Raw genomic sequence first — 16,311 nt, forward strand, 5'->3', positions numbered from 1 at the left:
ACCCTTTTATTTTACTACAGGGCCCGACACACAGGAAGTGCTCAGTACATGTTTGTCAAGTGAGTAAAAGGAATGGTTGATGGCTCATCCAATCTGGATTGTGAAGAAGGATGAAATTCCATGATTGTGATATAGATTATATATTGTTATAGTGCTGCTATTATTATGGCCTTCCTTGGATTGGCAATAGCATGCTTTGGGCATAAAATGAGCCTGTTAACTTAGGTAAGGTTGATGCAATGTAGTAATAAAAACATTTATATGATGCTTATTATATTGCAGGCACTGTTCTAAGCTCCTATATATATTATACAATTTAATTTTTACAATTCGATGTGGTAGCTATTATTACTATTCTCAGTTTACAGCAGGGGAAACTGAGGCACAGAGAGGTTAAATAAATTTCCCAAGGCCACACAGCTAGGAAGATAGAAACCTGGCAATCAAACCCAGACAGCTGGTTCCAGACTCTGTGCCCTTTACTACTCTGCTATGCTTTATAAAAATGGCAACAGAAATTATACTTTGTATCTCAAATTTGCACTGAATAATTTTCCCCTTCCTTGATATTTCATATGATGCTAGCAATTATTTCACTAAAAAAATCTAAATATTTAAAGAATAATTCCAGCTCTAACTAGAATTAGTATTTTATGTCTAATTTTCCATTTCTTTTCTAGGCATTGGTTATATTAGTGTAGGACTTGAAGGTGAACCAAACAAGAAAGGAACAAAGAAAGGTACAAAAGAACATGTTATTCCTTTCAACGTTCTTTATTCCTTCTCATTGTACCATGGGCTGTATTTCTTTTGTCTCATAGCTATATACGTGGCTGGATTAGCACGTTTGATTTATGCAGAATTCCCCAACAGTGCATAAATGAATGTCTTCAGAACACTGTCAACAGAAATCACATCCCTTTGTCTAAATGTACATCCTAAGAAACACTTTAAAGCCTGCAGTTGGAAAACTCATTTAATTCCATTCAGGAGGCTGGGCCTTGTGCTGTAAAGCATTATGAAGCCTATGTCGGTGGATTTATAGAACCAATAAAGAATAACAGTCTCTTGTCTATCTGGTCGTGTTTGTCTCCCATGGTTTTCCTCTGAAAACAACAATTCTGAGATCTAATTCATCATGTCCTGAGCATAGAAAATTCTATACATCTTTGAAATGGCACTTTCACTGTTTTGACAAGGGTATTTCCAGAAAAACAAGCAAAGAAAGAAACCACGCTTTCCAGCCAGATAAACAGAAGAGCCAGGCTAGTGTGAAGTGGTGTCTTTTGACTAACTCTGGCAATGCCAAGAGGCTGGATGATTTATGACATGACCAATCCTGCCAAGGTGAGATTAAAGGGGACCCACCCACAGAAGTATGCTGCGGGCAAATGGAATACCTTTGAGTAATAGCCACTTGGATACAATTTTGGATTCTAGATCAAGGGAATTACCAAGCTCTTTGGATTTCAACCCATTTACATCTCAATATTTCATATAAAGAGATGAGATAATCACCACATATATGCACTTTTTTTTAAAATCCTGATTTGTGGTGCCAGGAAGCTTTAAGGATGTGATTCAAGGATGTGAATGTAAAATAGTCACTTTTCATCAGTTTAGTCCTACATGAACTTTAATTTTCATGCTCGTTGAAGGGGCACATTCATCAACATTAGGGGCAGTAATTAATATGCTTGAAAATATTATGTCACAAGATACACGTTCATGCAAATAGCTTCTTAAAAATCCTGATGAGGAACAGATTCACTGAGGTGTTGGATCACTGCCCAGTTTAACTAACGGACACAGAGTAATAGGTTCCCTTTACCTTCTTGTTAGCCCAGAGCACAAGTCCCAACTGAGGCTCATTCATTCATCTACTAATTGATTCGTTATACAAATGTGTGTTGAGCTCTGCTGTGTGGCAGCACGCGTATTCTGGGCTTTGGGACAAAGGCCTAGCCCTCACAGAACTTACAGTCTAGAAGGGAAGACAAACAGCTAAGCAAAGAAATATTCTATGAAGGCAGGTGGGCAAGGACCAGATAACGTACAGGCACTTGCTACTCAAAGTGTGGTCTAGGGATCAGCAGCATGAGCGTCACCTACAAGCTCTTTGGAAGTGTAGCATCTCAAGCCCATTCCACACCTACTCAACCAGAACCTGCATTTTAACAAGTTCTCTATGTGATTATCATGCACTTTGAAGGTGGAGAGGCGCCGCTGTTGGACAGTCATTCCCAGTGCTGGGTGTGTATATTAGAACCACATGGGGAGAATTCAGATTTAAGTGGTCTGGGGAGAGTTCTGGTTGGTAGAATATTTTACAGTCCTCCCGGGAGATTCTCATGTGTGGTTAGTTGAGGACCACTGAAGTAGGTTGTATTCTTGGTGCAAGAGGAAGCCCCTGGGGACTGGGATTAGGGAGTCAGGTGACCTGATTTACATAAAGGGGGAATTCTTAACCTCACAGTAATAGCTCAGCTGCCATTTTCCACCTCTGTGTCTGATTCTGACATAATGACACCCACTCTGCAAGGTAGGGACCAGAATGTGATGTGGCCACCACATTGAGCCCCAAAGTCAAGCCTCATACACTTTGCTGGTTCACAGGGAGTAGATAACTCCATCTGCAGGGAGGAAACCATAAGGACAGCTACATTCAAGCCAAGATCAAAGCCAAGTGCAGTCACTGTTGCTCATTACATACCTGGGGACCTTTACTTCCCAGGTCTCCTTTTTCTCCTTTCACGCCAGCCTCTCCTCTTGGGCCCTACAACAGAGAATTAAAGCATCATTCTCGCCCTAAAAGAGAACAGTAGATTATTAACTTGAATATTAAAAATGGAAATAAGTCAATAACATAGACAGAAATTGGAAAGAGAGATCCACTCATGCCTTCGGCTCTATCTTGATTGGTCGAGCTCTCGCTCTCTGCAAGGATACAAGGGTCCAATCTAGCCCTTAAATGGTTGGGCATTTACAGTAAAAGTGAAGAAATACTGAACAGTTGAATTTTCCAGTATTGCTTTCTAATTATCCTAAGCATCTTTGTACTCCAAATGCATGTATTTGTTACGTTAAAAAAATAATCCTTACTTATATAAATCTGAAACTGGAATAATTAAGTGGATCTTCTATTTAATAACCACACTGAAGACTGGTCATAAATAAGACATGACACACGGTAAGATGAAATTTAGATAATTCTACTTCTGTAATATTATATTGCCTATTAACTTGGCTTCATATGTTATGCAGAGAAACCTTCATGTTGTGTTTCATTTTTGCATCTCCTTTTAAATTATGTGATAAAAAAAAGTAAGAGTCTATAAAATGGAAGAAGAGATGTAGTATTACTTGCTTAGCATGAAATAAAGGCAGCCAATCTATTGAAATGTTTCCCCACAATCCCAGTGGCAAATATTTTTTACTTGAAGGTAGGAAAAGTGAACATTCTTCAGCTGCCAAGTAAGACAAAGAAAAGCAGTCAAGCTAGAGGTCCATGGGGCAGACTGTTTACTGCTCTGAAATCTTGGTAAAATGTGGATTAAGTTTCTCCTCTGATGTCTAAGGATATTTTGCTCAGCTTCCATGCAGCAAGCTGCCAACATGTAATAGTTACTTCAATTTTTTTTTAGCTATGTGGACTAAAACTTCGAAAAATTGCAGGACCATTGCTTGTCCTGCATTTGCTGAAGAGCAAATTTACTTCTCAAGGTTTCAAAAGTAAAAGTTTGGAGAGAAAAAAAATGTTCTAACTTTCTTCTATTTGACCTTTCTTTCATCTCAGCATTTTTGAGGACTTCCCTTCCCTTCTTATGATTATTTTAGGCTACATTTTGCTCTTTCTGGCACACGTATCCTTTCCCCTCACGTGATCTGTGTAAGGGCCAACCATGGCTTGTTCCTTGCAAAGGAAAGAGTGCTCAAGGCAGCTCCCCGGAGAGGTGAGCTAGAAAGATGACTATAGATCACCCCGCTGAAGACCTCAGCTCTATTTGGAACAATTCTTCCCTAGGGTAGAGCTAAGTTTTCTATATCACAGGCATCCAGATACACAACGCTGAGCTCTTACTGTGCTAAATTGACCAAAATTCCCAGTTTTGAGGCTCAGTATTTTCCTTGGCTCAAGCTCTCCCTAGGATACACTAGCCAGCCTGGACCCATCACACAGGGACCACTGTCCAGTGTGCTCATCCCCTTTTCACCTCTTGACTGTGACAAAACTCAGATAAAGGAGACCAAATGCTATACATGTCAAGACTGTGTTGTTCCTTACTTTATCAACCTGAAAACACTTGCAACATCTGTACTTCTGCAAGAGGGTTGGAGGTATTCTATTAAGGCTTCAGATTCTTCTTTCTGTCCTTGGAGCCTGATAATCTTGATACATACCTGCGGGCCCTTAGGTCCCAGTGACCCTGAAAGTCCATCTGGGCCTGGGATGCCTGTTATCCCCTGTGGGGGGAGAGAGAATCAAACTGTTAACATTATTTCCTGAGAAATTTTGTCTTCTTTATGTGCAAGAGTCTAAATATTTTTTCAATCACAATGGCAGGGCAGGATCTTTGCAAAAAATATGGAAAATGAAGGTAAATACGAGAAGGGAAATAAAAATCTTCTATAATCTCACCAAGCTGAGATAACCACAGCTAATATGTTGGTGTATTTGCTTTCATTCTTTACACACATGCATATGTGTGCGCACACACACACACACACACATGCTCCCTTCTTTTCCTATAACACTTGTCATATACTGTATCACACTTGGGTGTTGGCCTGAAAAAACTCACAATTTACTCCATATTTTCCTAAAAAATCTCCAGGCATCTTACATTATATTTATATTCAAATAGATTGACTATCTAGGGACCAAAAGTTGAACATTCCCTTCACATTGCCCTTGAACTCTGCCACAGATAAGAATTCCAAATAAGATTAAAAAGTTTAATTTAGACTATTGGACAGCCTATGTTTACATCTCCGTTGTTACACAGTTAGATGATATTAAATGTCCCTCACTGATTCCTTTTCCTAGAAATCATAAAGAGGAAATTTCTCAGCACTTTCTCTTCCCAATCTCATTTCATTCATTTCATGCCATTTTTCTGGATTTGCTCTCCATTTGGTTGCAGTCTCACCTTGAAAAGTGTGCATGTGTTACATCTGTGGATGGAAAATTCTTAGTCTTTGTTTATCTGAAATTGTCTATTTTATATTCATTCATAGTTTAACTAAGTGTAAAATTCTAGGTTAACAGTTATTTTTCTTCTGCACCTGCTTAGTTTTTTTTTTTTTTTTGGCATGTATTATTGCTGAACGGAAGCTTGCTGCAATCTAATTGGTTATTCCTCTCATGTGTAAAAATGTCTTTTATCTTTGGTAGTGTTTAAGATGTTTTCTTAACATTCTGGAGTTTTACCACGATGTGATTGTGAGTGAATTTGTAACTTATCATCACTGTATTGGAAAATATAACACACGTTATGGAAAACCTGAACGAACTTTTTGGCCAACCCAATATTTTCAATCTGAGCATGTTTCCTCAATTTTATAAAAGTCTAAGTCACTGCTCTTTCATAAATATTGCAGGTTCATGTATAATATATCACCAATATGTACAAAGGGGCTATGATATGGTAGTTGGTATGGTTAACTTTTGAACATTCAACATTCAGATTATTCAATTTGTATTAAGGTTTTATTGTACTCTCTTGGTTAAAAAGGGGTTTATGCAAATTATAAATAAGGTTTCAGAGTTAAGTGAACAAAAATCTAAAAGAAAGGTCACCCACTGAATTACTAGAGTTTGTACTTGAAATCCATACAAAGTTAAATTTAATGTTAAATCGTCCAAGTATTGTCTCTTATCTTTAATTTTTAGAGTTTTTGATAAAAGTGCCCAAATTTTAATTTTCTTTTAAGATTTGAATTCTTTAAATTGTAGCCTAAAGTTTTCCAAAATTTGATTCCACAACCAATATTATCAAAAAGCAAAAGAAATTTAGACTTGGAAGAGACTTTCCAGAGCTTTTATTCAGTCTCCTTGACTGGACACAGAATATTTGTCATTTGCAGTTAAGAAAAAAAAAATCACTGTACCTGTGGGCCTGTTTGACCCCTCTGGCCATGAGCTGCCTACAACAGGGAAAAAGGTAGATATCATTAATTCTGAAAAAAAAAATGCTTTTTTATGTTTAAATTCATAACAGACACCTTAAGGCACTGACATTAAAAGGAAAAGTTCCCACACATTGCTTTAAATTACCCACTGTACCATGAAAGCAAACTGTTGCCAACTCTGAATTTCTATCATAGGGCAATAGATAATTAAAACTAGAGACAATGTAAATCTATAAATACTTGTGAGAACAGGTTGTGGTCAGTAATTCATCCTCCACTAAACTACTACTAGAGCTCGTCACAAGCACCAAAATTGGCTGCTTTGAATTGTATTTCTTTTCATTTTTCCAAAGTACTACCAAGTAAGCCAGAAATTAGGAGTAGAAGTGGCCAAAAGGCAGGAAGCCAGAGGAAACACTGGGAGAACTGACTTCATGAACATTATTAGAGATTAATTTCAGAAGCTAACGATAGTCAAACTAATTTTATCCCCCTCCCCTTCAAGAAGTCAAATATGCCTACCTGTCAAAAATGAAAGAATCATTTTCTTTCAAGAATTCAAGAATTACTCAATTCAGTATGTGAATAAAATATCCAATCAAAAAAATGGCTAGACCAAATGGATTTTTCCTACTACTCTCATATATAAGGTTAGGGTTAGGGTTAGGTCTGAGTATATGCTAGATCAATATTTCATAAATCCGGTAATTAAGAGACAAAGACATTTTATTGTCTAACTTAGGATCTCTCAGTAAGGTTATTGTAAGACTAACATCCAGGATTTTCAAAATGCAATAAATACCAGACAACATTTTGTTCGTGGAAATCTGAGATATTCAGATCAAATTTCTATTTGAGGCCAGTATTGCAGACTTTAAATTCTTCTAATCATATTTCAGTCAAAATCTATTGTTATTTAGGAAATAGACTATGTGTCTGGGGAAATGGTTGGAGGCTTATTTCTTTAAAATCCAACGAATCATCTTGAAATGAAAGTCTAAACCTCCCTAACAGAGGGATGAAAAACAGCTCTCTCTACTCCTTTCACACAAAGGTTTATCTTTTTTGGTTAAATTCACTTCAGTTTCATTCAGAAAAATATATACTCAAGATCTACTATCCACACAGCATATAGAATGGGAACCACAAGAGCATAAAGATGACACACAGCTCTTGACCTCAGAGGACCCTCACTTTCTGGGTTAGCAGGGAGGAGATAAATATTACAAACACTTACAAGGTGCAATATGTCAAATGTCATAAGAAAGGGGAGGACAGAAATATGTGTTTTTCCCAATCAAAAAATGGGCAGAAGACCTAAGTAGACATTTCTCCAGAGAAGACATACAGATGGCCAACAGGCACATGAAAAGATGCTCAACATTGCTAATTATTAAAGAAATGCAAATTGAAATTACAGCGAGGTACCACCTCATGCCAGTCAGAATGGCCATTATTAAAAATTCTGCAAATAACAAATGCTGGAGAGGGTGTGGAGAAAAGGGAACCCTCCTACACTGATGGTGGGAATATGAACTGGTACAGCCACTACAGCCACTATGGAGAGGTTCTTAAAAAAAAAAAAAAAGAGTTGTCACGTGATGTTGCAGTCCCACTCCTGGGCACATATCCAGACAAAACTATAATTCGAAAAGATACATGCACCTCTATGTTCACAGCAGCACTATTCACAATAGCCAAGACATAGACACAACCTAAATGTCCATCAACAGATGAATGGAGACTTTGAAAGTAACAGGAGGAGAAAAGATGGCGGCGAAGTAGAGAGACGTGGAGTGCATCCCTCTCCACAGATGCATTGGGAATGCACGGAAGGACGCAGTAATTCCCAAAGAGAACCAGCTGAACACCAGCAGACGGCCTCGGACACCAGAAAGGGCTGCGGGGAGCCCGACATAGCCGGTAGGGAGGCATCTACGAGGGCTCAAAGAGGGTGAAGCGGCGGAGCTGTGGCAGACGGGAGGGAGTGAGAAACATACGGAGGGTCCGCAGCGCAGCTCAGCGTTCCTGGACCGAGACATTGATCCACGGCTGAATGGAGGGTCCAGGAGTGGGAGCATGGGAACCGGAGAGCTGGTTCAGGGTGAGAAACATTGTTGCTGGTAGGGTGAAGGACCGAGAGGACAGGAGGGAGGAGGTCCGCGGAGAGGAGTGCCGGTCCCTGAGAGCTGCCCGGCCATGATGGCGGCTGGAGGCTGCAGGCTCCCGGGCGGGGGGGAGGAGCCGCGCGCATAGCCTCTCCCTCTCTTTCAGTGCCTCTGCAACAGGCAGCGGAGAGATGCCCTGCAGGCCACCTAAGGTGCTCAGGGATAACAAGCACCCTCAGGCACTCGGGCGGGGCTAGATTAAAACCCCTTGCAACGCCAGCAGCAGGGAGGCTGCTGAGAGAAAAAAAAGAAAACAAACAATAACAGCAGCAACAACCAAAAAAACCCGAGAGAGGCCCAACTCTAAGACTTTCTGTTTACGCCTGAGCCACCGGCGTCCCTCTGCAACAGGCACCTCCAAGCCCGACTGAAACAACAGTGCGCCACTGCTCACTCACTCCCAGGAGAAGGAGCCACTATTGTACCCTCTCCCTCCCCACACACCGAAGCTTACAGACAAATAATAAAGGAACATCTGCTGGTCACAGAATAATGCAAAAAAACCCAAGGCAAGGAGAAGGACACTTACAGCTGAGACGCTAAGGAAACAGAAATAGTAATATCAATACCTATTGAACTTGTCCATTCTGGGATCAGTTCTGGATTTTTTTTTTTCTTTTTCTTTTTCTCTCTCTCTCTCTCTTTTTTTTCTTTTCTTTATTAAATACGATCTTAGCCCTAAGGGATCTACAAGTTTTATAACATAATTTTTTAATGATATTTTTTATTCTTTTTTTTTTTTTTGCCTTTTTATATGCTTCTATATCTAGCTAAGTTTTTGGGAGTACAGACAATATATCTCTCATACTTTCCTTTCATCCCTATCTTTTATACATTTCTATTCCTTTCTTGTTATTTGCATATTTCCAACCACATAATGCTCTTCTGTTCCCCTTTCTTCCAGCCTTTTTAAGTTTATTTTATCTTAACATACTTATAAGCAACACTAGCGGTCTGCTCAGACTCCTTGCTCTATTCTCCAGATGACGCACTGCCTTGGTATTTAATATTAGGCTTTTGTCTTTATCTTAGTTCTTAGTACAGTTGTCTAATTACATTCTGAGAATCTCCATTCTCTCTGGTGGTACTCTGGCTCTTTTCTATAGTTGATCCTAGCTTCCAAAATCTCCCTGGATTAATGTTTGTATGTGTAAGGTGTTATTTGTTTGCTTGTTCGCTTTTGCTTTTGTCTCTGATTTGTTCTGTTTCAGTTGTCAATTTCTGTTGGGTTTCTCTTTGAAGATCTGATAGCACACTGGGGTTCTGTCAGGTCTTTCTAGAGCCTTATGTCCTAATGGATTCAGTAATTGTGTGTCTTATACATGTATGTGTTTCCTAGACTTAATATTTGTTTAATCCAATACTTGGACATTAGTCCGAGGCTTGGACAGTCTTCTATAAACACCTCTATCGCCAGGACAAGCAACCCCAAAAGTTTGGACAACCATGAGGAAACAAAGAAACACCATGCAGGCAAAGGAGCAGGAAAAAACCCACAAGACCAAATAAACGAGGAGGAAATAGGAAAAATGCCTGAAAAAGAATTTAGAGTAATGATAGTAAAAATGATGCAAAATCTCGAAAATAAAATAGAGAAAGTACAAGAAACAGTTCATAAGAACTCAGAAAAACAAACAGCAATGGATAACAAAATAACTGAAATTAAAAATACTCTAGATGCTCTAACCAGCAGAATGACTGAGGCAGAAGAACGAATAAGTGAGTTGGAAGATAGAATGGGGGAAACAGATGAATGGATGAAGAAGATGTGGTATCTACGTACAATGGAACATTACTCAGCCATAAAAAAGAATGAAGTAATGCCATTTGCAGCTACATGGATGGACCTAGAGGTTATCATACTAAGTAAAGTAAATCTAAGAAAGAGAAAAATACCATATGGTATCACTTACATGTGGATTCTAAAATAGGACAGGAATGAACTTATCTATGAAACAGAAACAGACTCACAGACATAGAGAATAGAGTTGTGGTTGCTAAAGGGTAGGGGGTGGGGGAGGGATGGATTGGGAGTTTGGGGTTAGCAGATGCAAACTATTATATATAGAATGGATAAACAACAAAGTCCTACTGTATAGCCCAGGGAACGATATTCAACATCCTGTAATAAACCATAATGGAAAAGAATATAAAAAAGAATATATATATATATATATATATATATATATATATATATATATAACTGAATCACTTTGCTGTACAGCAGAAATTAACACAACATTGTAAGTCAACTATATTTCAATAAAGTAAAATAAAACCTCAAAATAAAATAATAAAATAAAATAAAATAAAATAAAATAGTTGGCTAATATCTGTCATCATGTGTGCCTTGAAGTTGTGGTCATTCTTTGTTAATTTATTTTAAGTTTCTTTTGTTGTTTTTGGTGAGTTGCACAGAAGGGGAGTAGTATAAAAAAGCCCTGACTGTGCCATCTTTATCTGGAATTCTACTTATACTCCTGCATGATACTGCTGAATCCTTAACCCAATAAGAGGACATATTTCTCAGGAGTTGTGTGGTTTAAATAATACATGGGGATACTGCTTTAGCCTCTAGAGAGATTACAGCCTCTATGAAACAAGAAAAGTACATCTCCCATGCCAGGATTTTTTGGATGATAATCTTTAAGTTCAAAATATTTTCCTGGGGTATGTCAACTGGCTACACCCTTTCAGAAAGTAAAATAAAGAGCAAATGTATTTTTTAAATCCTTAGATACATTAAAAAGGGCTTTCCCAACAATTAAATTCTACATGTTTTAAACATAATACCTGCTCTTATTTCCATTTTCTCTGCCTTGCAAAGAAGAAGAGTGTGTTCCAAGACAAAAATATTTTCCTGATGGACTATAATAGCTGGTTCTATGAAATTCTGCTCAGAAAACACAATGCATAGTAAATGCAATATATTAAATTACTTCTTATTTGTGCTCAATTTTAAAAGATTATATATATATATGTGTATATATATATATATATATATATATATATATTTGGTGGGGGGAGGGGTGGAGGAAGTTGGAAAAGGCTAGATAACTAAATAAAGAATGGAAAGAAAATGTTGCATAATGAGAAGAGACAGGTCTAATTTAGAACCCAATGCAGGCATTTAAGTATATTTTACTAAAGTTATCTCTTCTTAATGCATAAAGATTTTCTTTTATAATGCCAGTGCTTTTCCAAGAAGTCAAGCACAGCATCTTTTATAAAAAGTACATATTAATCTTTTGTATTCCCTCAGTGTCAGTTTTTACTTCTCCTTTTCATTTCTAATTCTGTTGATTTGCATCTTCTCCCTTTTTTTCCTGTTGAGTCTGGCTAATGGTTTATCACTTTTGTTTTTCTCAAAGAACCAGCTTTTAGTTTTATTGGTCTTTGTTATTCTTTCCTTCATTTATTTTTCATTTATTTCTGATCTGATCTTCATGATTTCTTTCCTTCTGCTAACTTTGGAGTTTTTTCTTGTTTTAGGTGTAAGGTTAGGTTGTTTATTCGATAATTTTCTTGTTTCTTGAGGTAGGACTGTATTGCTATAAACTTCCCTCTTAGAAGTGCCTTTGCTGCATCCCATAGATTTTGGGTCATTGTGTTTTCATTGTCATATGTTTCTAGGTATTTTTTGATTTCCTCTTTGATTTCCTCAGGGATCTTTTGGTTGTTTAATAGTGTATTGTGAGAGACTACTACAAGCAACTACATGCCAATAAAATGGATAACCTGGAAGAAATGTATAAATTCTTAGAAAAGTATAATCTTCCAAGACTGAACCAGGAAGAAATAGAAAACATGAACAGACCAGTCACAAGTACTGGAATTGAGACTGTGTTTCAAAATAACCCAACAAACAAAAGCCCAGGGCCAGATGGCTTCACAAGCAAATTCTATGAAACATTTAGAGAAGCGCTAACACCTATCCTTCTTAAACTCTTCCAAAATATAGCAGAAGGAGGAACACTCCCAAACTCATTCTACGAGACCACCATCACCCTGATACCAAACCCAGGCAAAGATGTCACAAAAAAGAAAATTACAGGCCAATATCACTGATGAATATAGATGCAAAAATCCTCAACAAAATACTAGCTAACAGAATCCAACAGCACATTAAAAAGATCATACACCAAAATCAAGTGAGTTTATCCCTGGAATGAAAGGATTCTTCAATATATGCAAATCAATCAATGTGATACACCATATTAACAAATTAAAGGATAAAAACCATATGATAATCTCAATAGATGCAAAAAAAGCTTTTGACAAAATTCAATATTCATTTATATTAAAAACTCTCCAGACAGTGGGCATAGAAGGAAACTACCTCAACATAATAAAAGCCATATATGAGAAACCAACAGCCAACATCATTCTAAATGGTGAAAAAATGAAAACATTCTGCCTAAGAACAGGAACAAGACAAGGGTGTCCACTCTCACCATTATTATTCAACATAGTTTTGGAAGTTTTAGCCACAACAATCAGAGAAGAAAATGAAATAAAAGGAATCCAAATTGGAAAAGAAGTAAAATTGCTACTCTTTGCAGATGACATGATATTATACATAGAAAATCCTAAAGATGCTACAAGACAACAGCTAGCGCTAATCAATGAATTTAGTAAAGTGGCAGGATACAAAATTAAGGCACCAAAATCTCTTGCATTCCTATATATTAACAATGAAAAATCAGAAAGAGAAATTAAGGAAACACTCCCATTTACCACTGCAACAGAAAGAATAAAATACCTAGGAATAAGCCTTCCTAAGGAGGCAAAAGACCCATATGCAGAAAACTATAAGACTGATGAAAGAAATCAAAGATGATACAAACAGATGGAGAGACATACCATGTTCTTGGATTGGAAGCATCAACATTGTGAAAATGACTATCCACCCAAAGCAATTTACAGATTCAACACAATCCCTATCAAATTACCAATGGCATTTTTCATAGGAAAAGAACAAGAAATTTTACGATTCGTATGGAAATGCAAAAGACTCTGAATAGCCAAAGCAATCTTGAGAAGGAAAGACAGAGCTGGAAGAATCAGGCTCCCTAACTTCAGACTATACTACAAGACTACAGTGAACAAGACAGTATGGTACTGGCACAAAAAACAGAAATATAGATCAATGGAACAGAATAGAGAGCCCAGAGATAAACCCATGCACATATGGGCGCCTTATCTTTGACAAAGCAGGCAAGAATATACAATGGAGAAAAGACAGACTCTTCAATAAGTGGTGCTGGGAAAATTGGACAGCTTCATGTAAAAGAATGAAATTAGAACACTTCCTAACACCTTACACAACAATAAGCTCAAAATGGATTAAAGACCTAATTGTAAGGCCAGATGCTATAAAACTCTTAGACAAAAACATAGGCAAAGCACTCTATGACATAAATCAAAGCAAGATCCTTTTTGACCCACCTCCTAGAATAATGGAAATAAAAACAAAAATAAACAATTGGGACCTAATGAATCTTAAAAGCTTTTGCACAACAAAAGAAACCATAAACAAGACAAGAAGAAAACCCTCAGAATGGGAGAAAATATTTGTCAACAAAGCAACTGACAAAGGATTAGTATCCAAAATATATAAGCAGCTCATGCAGCTCAATATAAAAAAGCAAATAACCCAATCCAAAAATGGGCAGAAGATCTAAACAGATATTTCTCCAAAGAAGACATGCAGATGGCTAGCAAACACATGCAAAGATGCTCAATATCACTAATCATTAGGGAAATGCAAGTCAAAGCCACAATGAGGTATCACCTCACACCAGTCAGAATGGCCATCATCAAAACATCTAGAAACAGTAAATGCTGGAGAGGGTGCGGAGAAAAGGGAACACTCCTGCACTGTTGGTGGGAATGCAAACTGATACAGCCACTATGGAAAACAGTATCGAGGTTCCTTATAAAACTAAAAGTAGAACTACCATATGACCCAGCAATCCCACTCCTGGGCATATACCCAGAGAAAACCATAATCTAAAAAGAAACATGTATGACAATGTTCATTGCAGCACTATTTACAATAGCCAGGACATGGAAGCAAAGTAAATGCCCGTCAACAGATGAGTGTTAAAGAAGATGTGGCACATATATACAATGGAATATTACCCAGCCATTAAAAGGAATGAAATTGAGTTATTTGTAGTGAGGTGGATGGACCTAGAGTCTGTCATACAGAGTGAAGTAAGCCAGAAAGAGAAAAACAAATACTGTATGCTAATACATACATATGGAATCTAAAAAAATGGCACTGAAGAACCCAGTGGCAGGGCAAGAATAAAGATGCAGGTGTAGAGAACGGGCTTGAGGACATGGGGTGGGGGTGAAGGGGAAGCTGGGAGGAAGTGAGAGAGCAGCACTGACATATATACGCTACCAAATGTAAAATAGATGGCTAGTGGGAGGCTGCTGCATAACACAGGGAGATCAACTTGATGATTGGTGGTGACTTAGAGGGGTGGAATAGGGAGGGTGGAAGGGAGGCTTTGGAGGAAGGGGATATGGGGATATATGTATAAATACAGCTGATTCACTTTGTTGTAGAGCAGAAACTGGCACAGCAGTGTAAAGCAATTATACTCCAATAAAGAGCTAAAAATAAAAGAAAAAGTCTATAAACAACTCATGCTGGAGAGGGTGGTGACCCTCTTACACTGTTGGTGGGAATGTAAATTGGTGCAGCCACCATGCAAAACAGTATGGAGGTTCCTCAAAAACTAAAATAAATAGAGTCACCATATGAATCTGCAATCCCACTCCTGGGCATATACCCAAACAAAATTATAATTTGAAAAGATACATGCACCTCTATGTTCATAGCAGCACTGTTCACAATAGTCAAGATATGGAAACCTCCTAAATGTCCCTCAACAGATGAATGGATAAAGAAGATGTGGTACATATATATAATGGAATACTACTCAGCCATCAAAAAGCATGAAATGATGCCATTTGCAGCAACATGGATGGACCTAGAGATGATCATGCTAAGTGAAGTAAGTCAGACATAGAAAGACAAATACCCTATGATATCACTTATATGTGGAATCTAAAATACAAAACAAATCAACATATCTATGAAACAAAAACAGACTCACAGACATAGAGAACAGATGAGGTTGTCAAGGGAAAAGAGTGGTGCAGGGAGGGAAGGAATGATAGTTTGGGATTGGCAGAGGCAAACTAATATATATAGGATGGATAAACAACAAGGTCTTACCGTATAGCACAGTGAACTATATTCAATATCCTATGACAAACCATAATGGAAAAGAATATGAAAAAGAATATATATGTATAACTGAGTCACTTTGCTATACAGAAGAACTTAACAACATTGTAAATCAACTATACTTCAATAAAAAAATTTTTTTAAAGGAACAAAAGAAGTTCTTATTGAAAAAAATAACAACAAATGAAAAAGGCCCCAAAGGGTTTCATAAGCAAGTGAACTAATATTGCTCTCATATGTATTTTTATAGGCATATATTATATATAATCTTTTTAGCCGTATGGAGTTTCCTCAAAAAAATTAAACAAAAACTACCATATCCTCCAGAAATTCCACTTCTGAGTATTTATCCAAAGGAAACAAAAACACTAACTCAAAAAGATATACCCCCATGTTCATTGCAGCATTATTTACAATAGCGAATACATGGAAACAACCTAGGTGTCCACTGGTGGATGCATGAATAAAGCAAATATGAAACACACACACACACACACACACACACACACACACAGAAATATTATTCATCCATCAAAAAGAAGGAAATCTTGCCATTTGTGACAACATAGGTGGACCCTGAAGGCATTATGCTAAGTGAAATGTCAGAGAAAGACAAATAACCTGTGAGCTCATTTATATGTGAAATCTTAAAAAAACCCAAAAAACCAAACTCATAGATATAGAGAACAGATTAGTGGGTGCCAGAGGTGAGGGGTGGGGGTGGGGTGAAATGGGTAGAGGGGG

The 16,311-nt window shown here is 37.5% G+C and overlaps 1 protein-coding gene across 1 annotated transcript in view; it reads right to left on the reverse strand.

The window, feature by feature from the left end:
* COL6A6 (collagen type VI alpha 6 chain) overlaps positions 1–16,311 on the reverse strand; it is a 109,035-nt gene that overhangs the window by 47,964 nt on the left and 44,760 nt on the right. The window contains exons 20-22 of the mRNA XM_057739843.1: positions 6,112–6,147; positions 4,402–4,464; positions 2,714–2,776 (exon numbers count right to left, since the gene is read on the reverse strand). Coding sequence (XP_057595826.1) covers positions 2,714–2,776; positions 4,402–4,464; positions 6,112–6,147 — 162 coding nt within the window. The remainder of the gene's footprint in view (positions 1–2,713; positions 2,777–4,401; positions 4,465–6,111; positions 6,148–16,311) is intronic.

This window comes from Hippopotamus amphibius, chromosome 6 (assembly GCF_030028045.1).
Source record: "Hippopotamus amphibius kiboko isolate mHipAmp2 chromosome 6, mHipAmp2.hap2, whole genome shotgun sequence".
Taxonomy (NCBI): Eukaryota; Metazoa; Chordata; class Mammalia; order Artiodactyla; family Hippopotamidae; genus Hippopotamus; species Hippopotamus amphibius.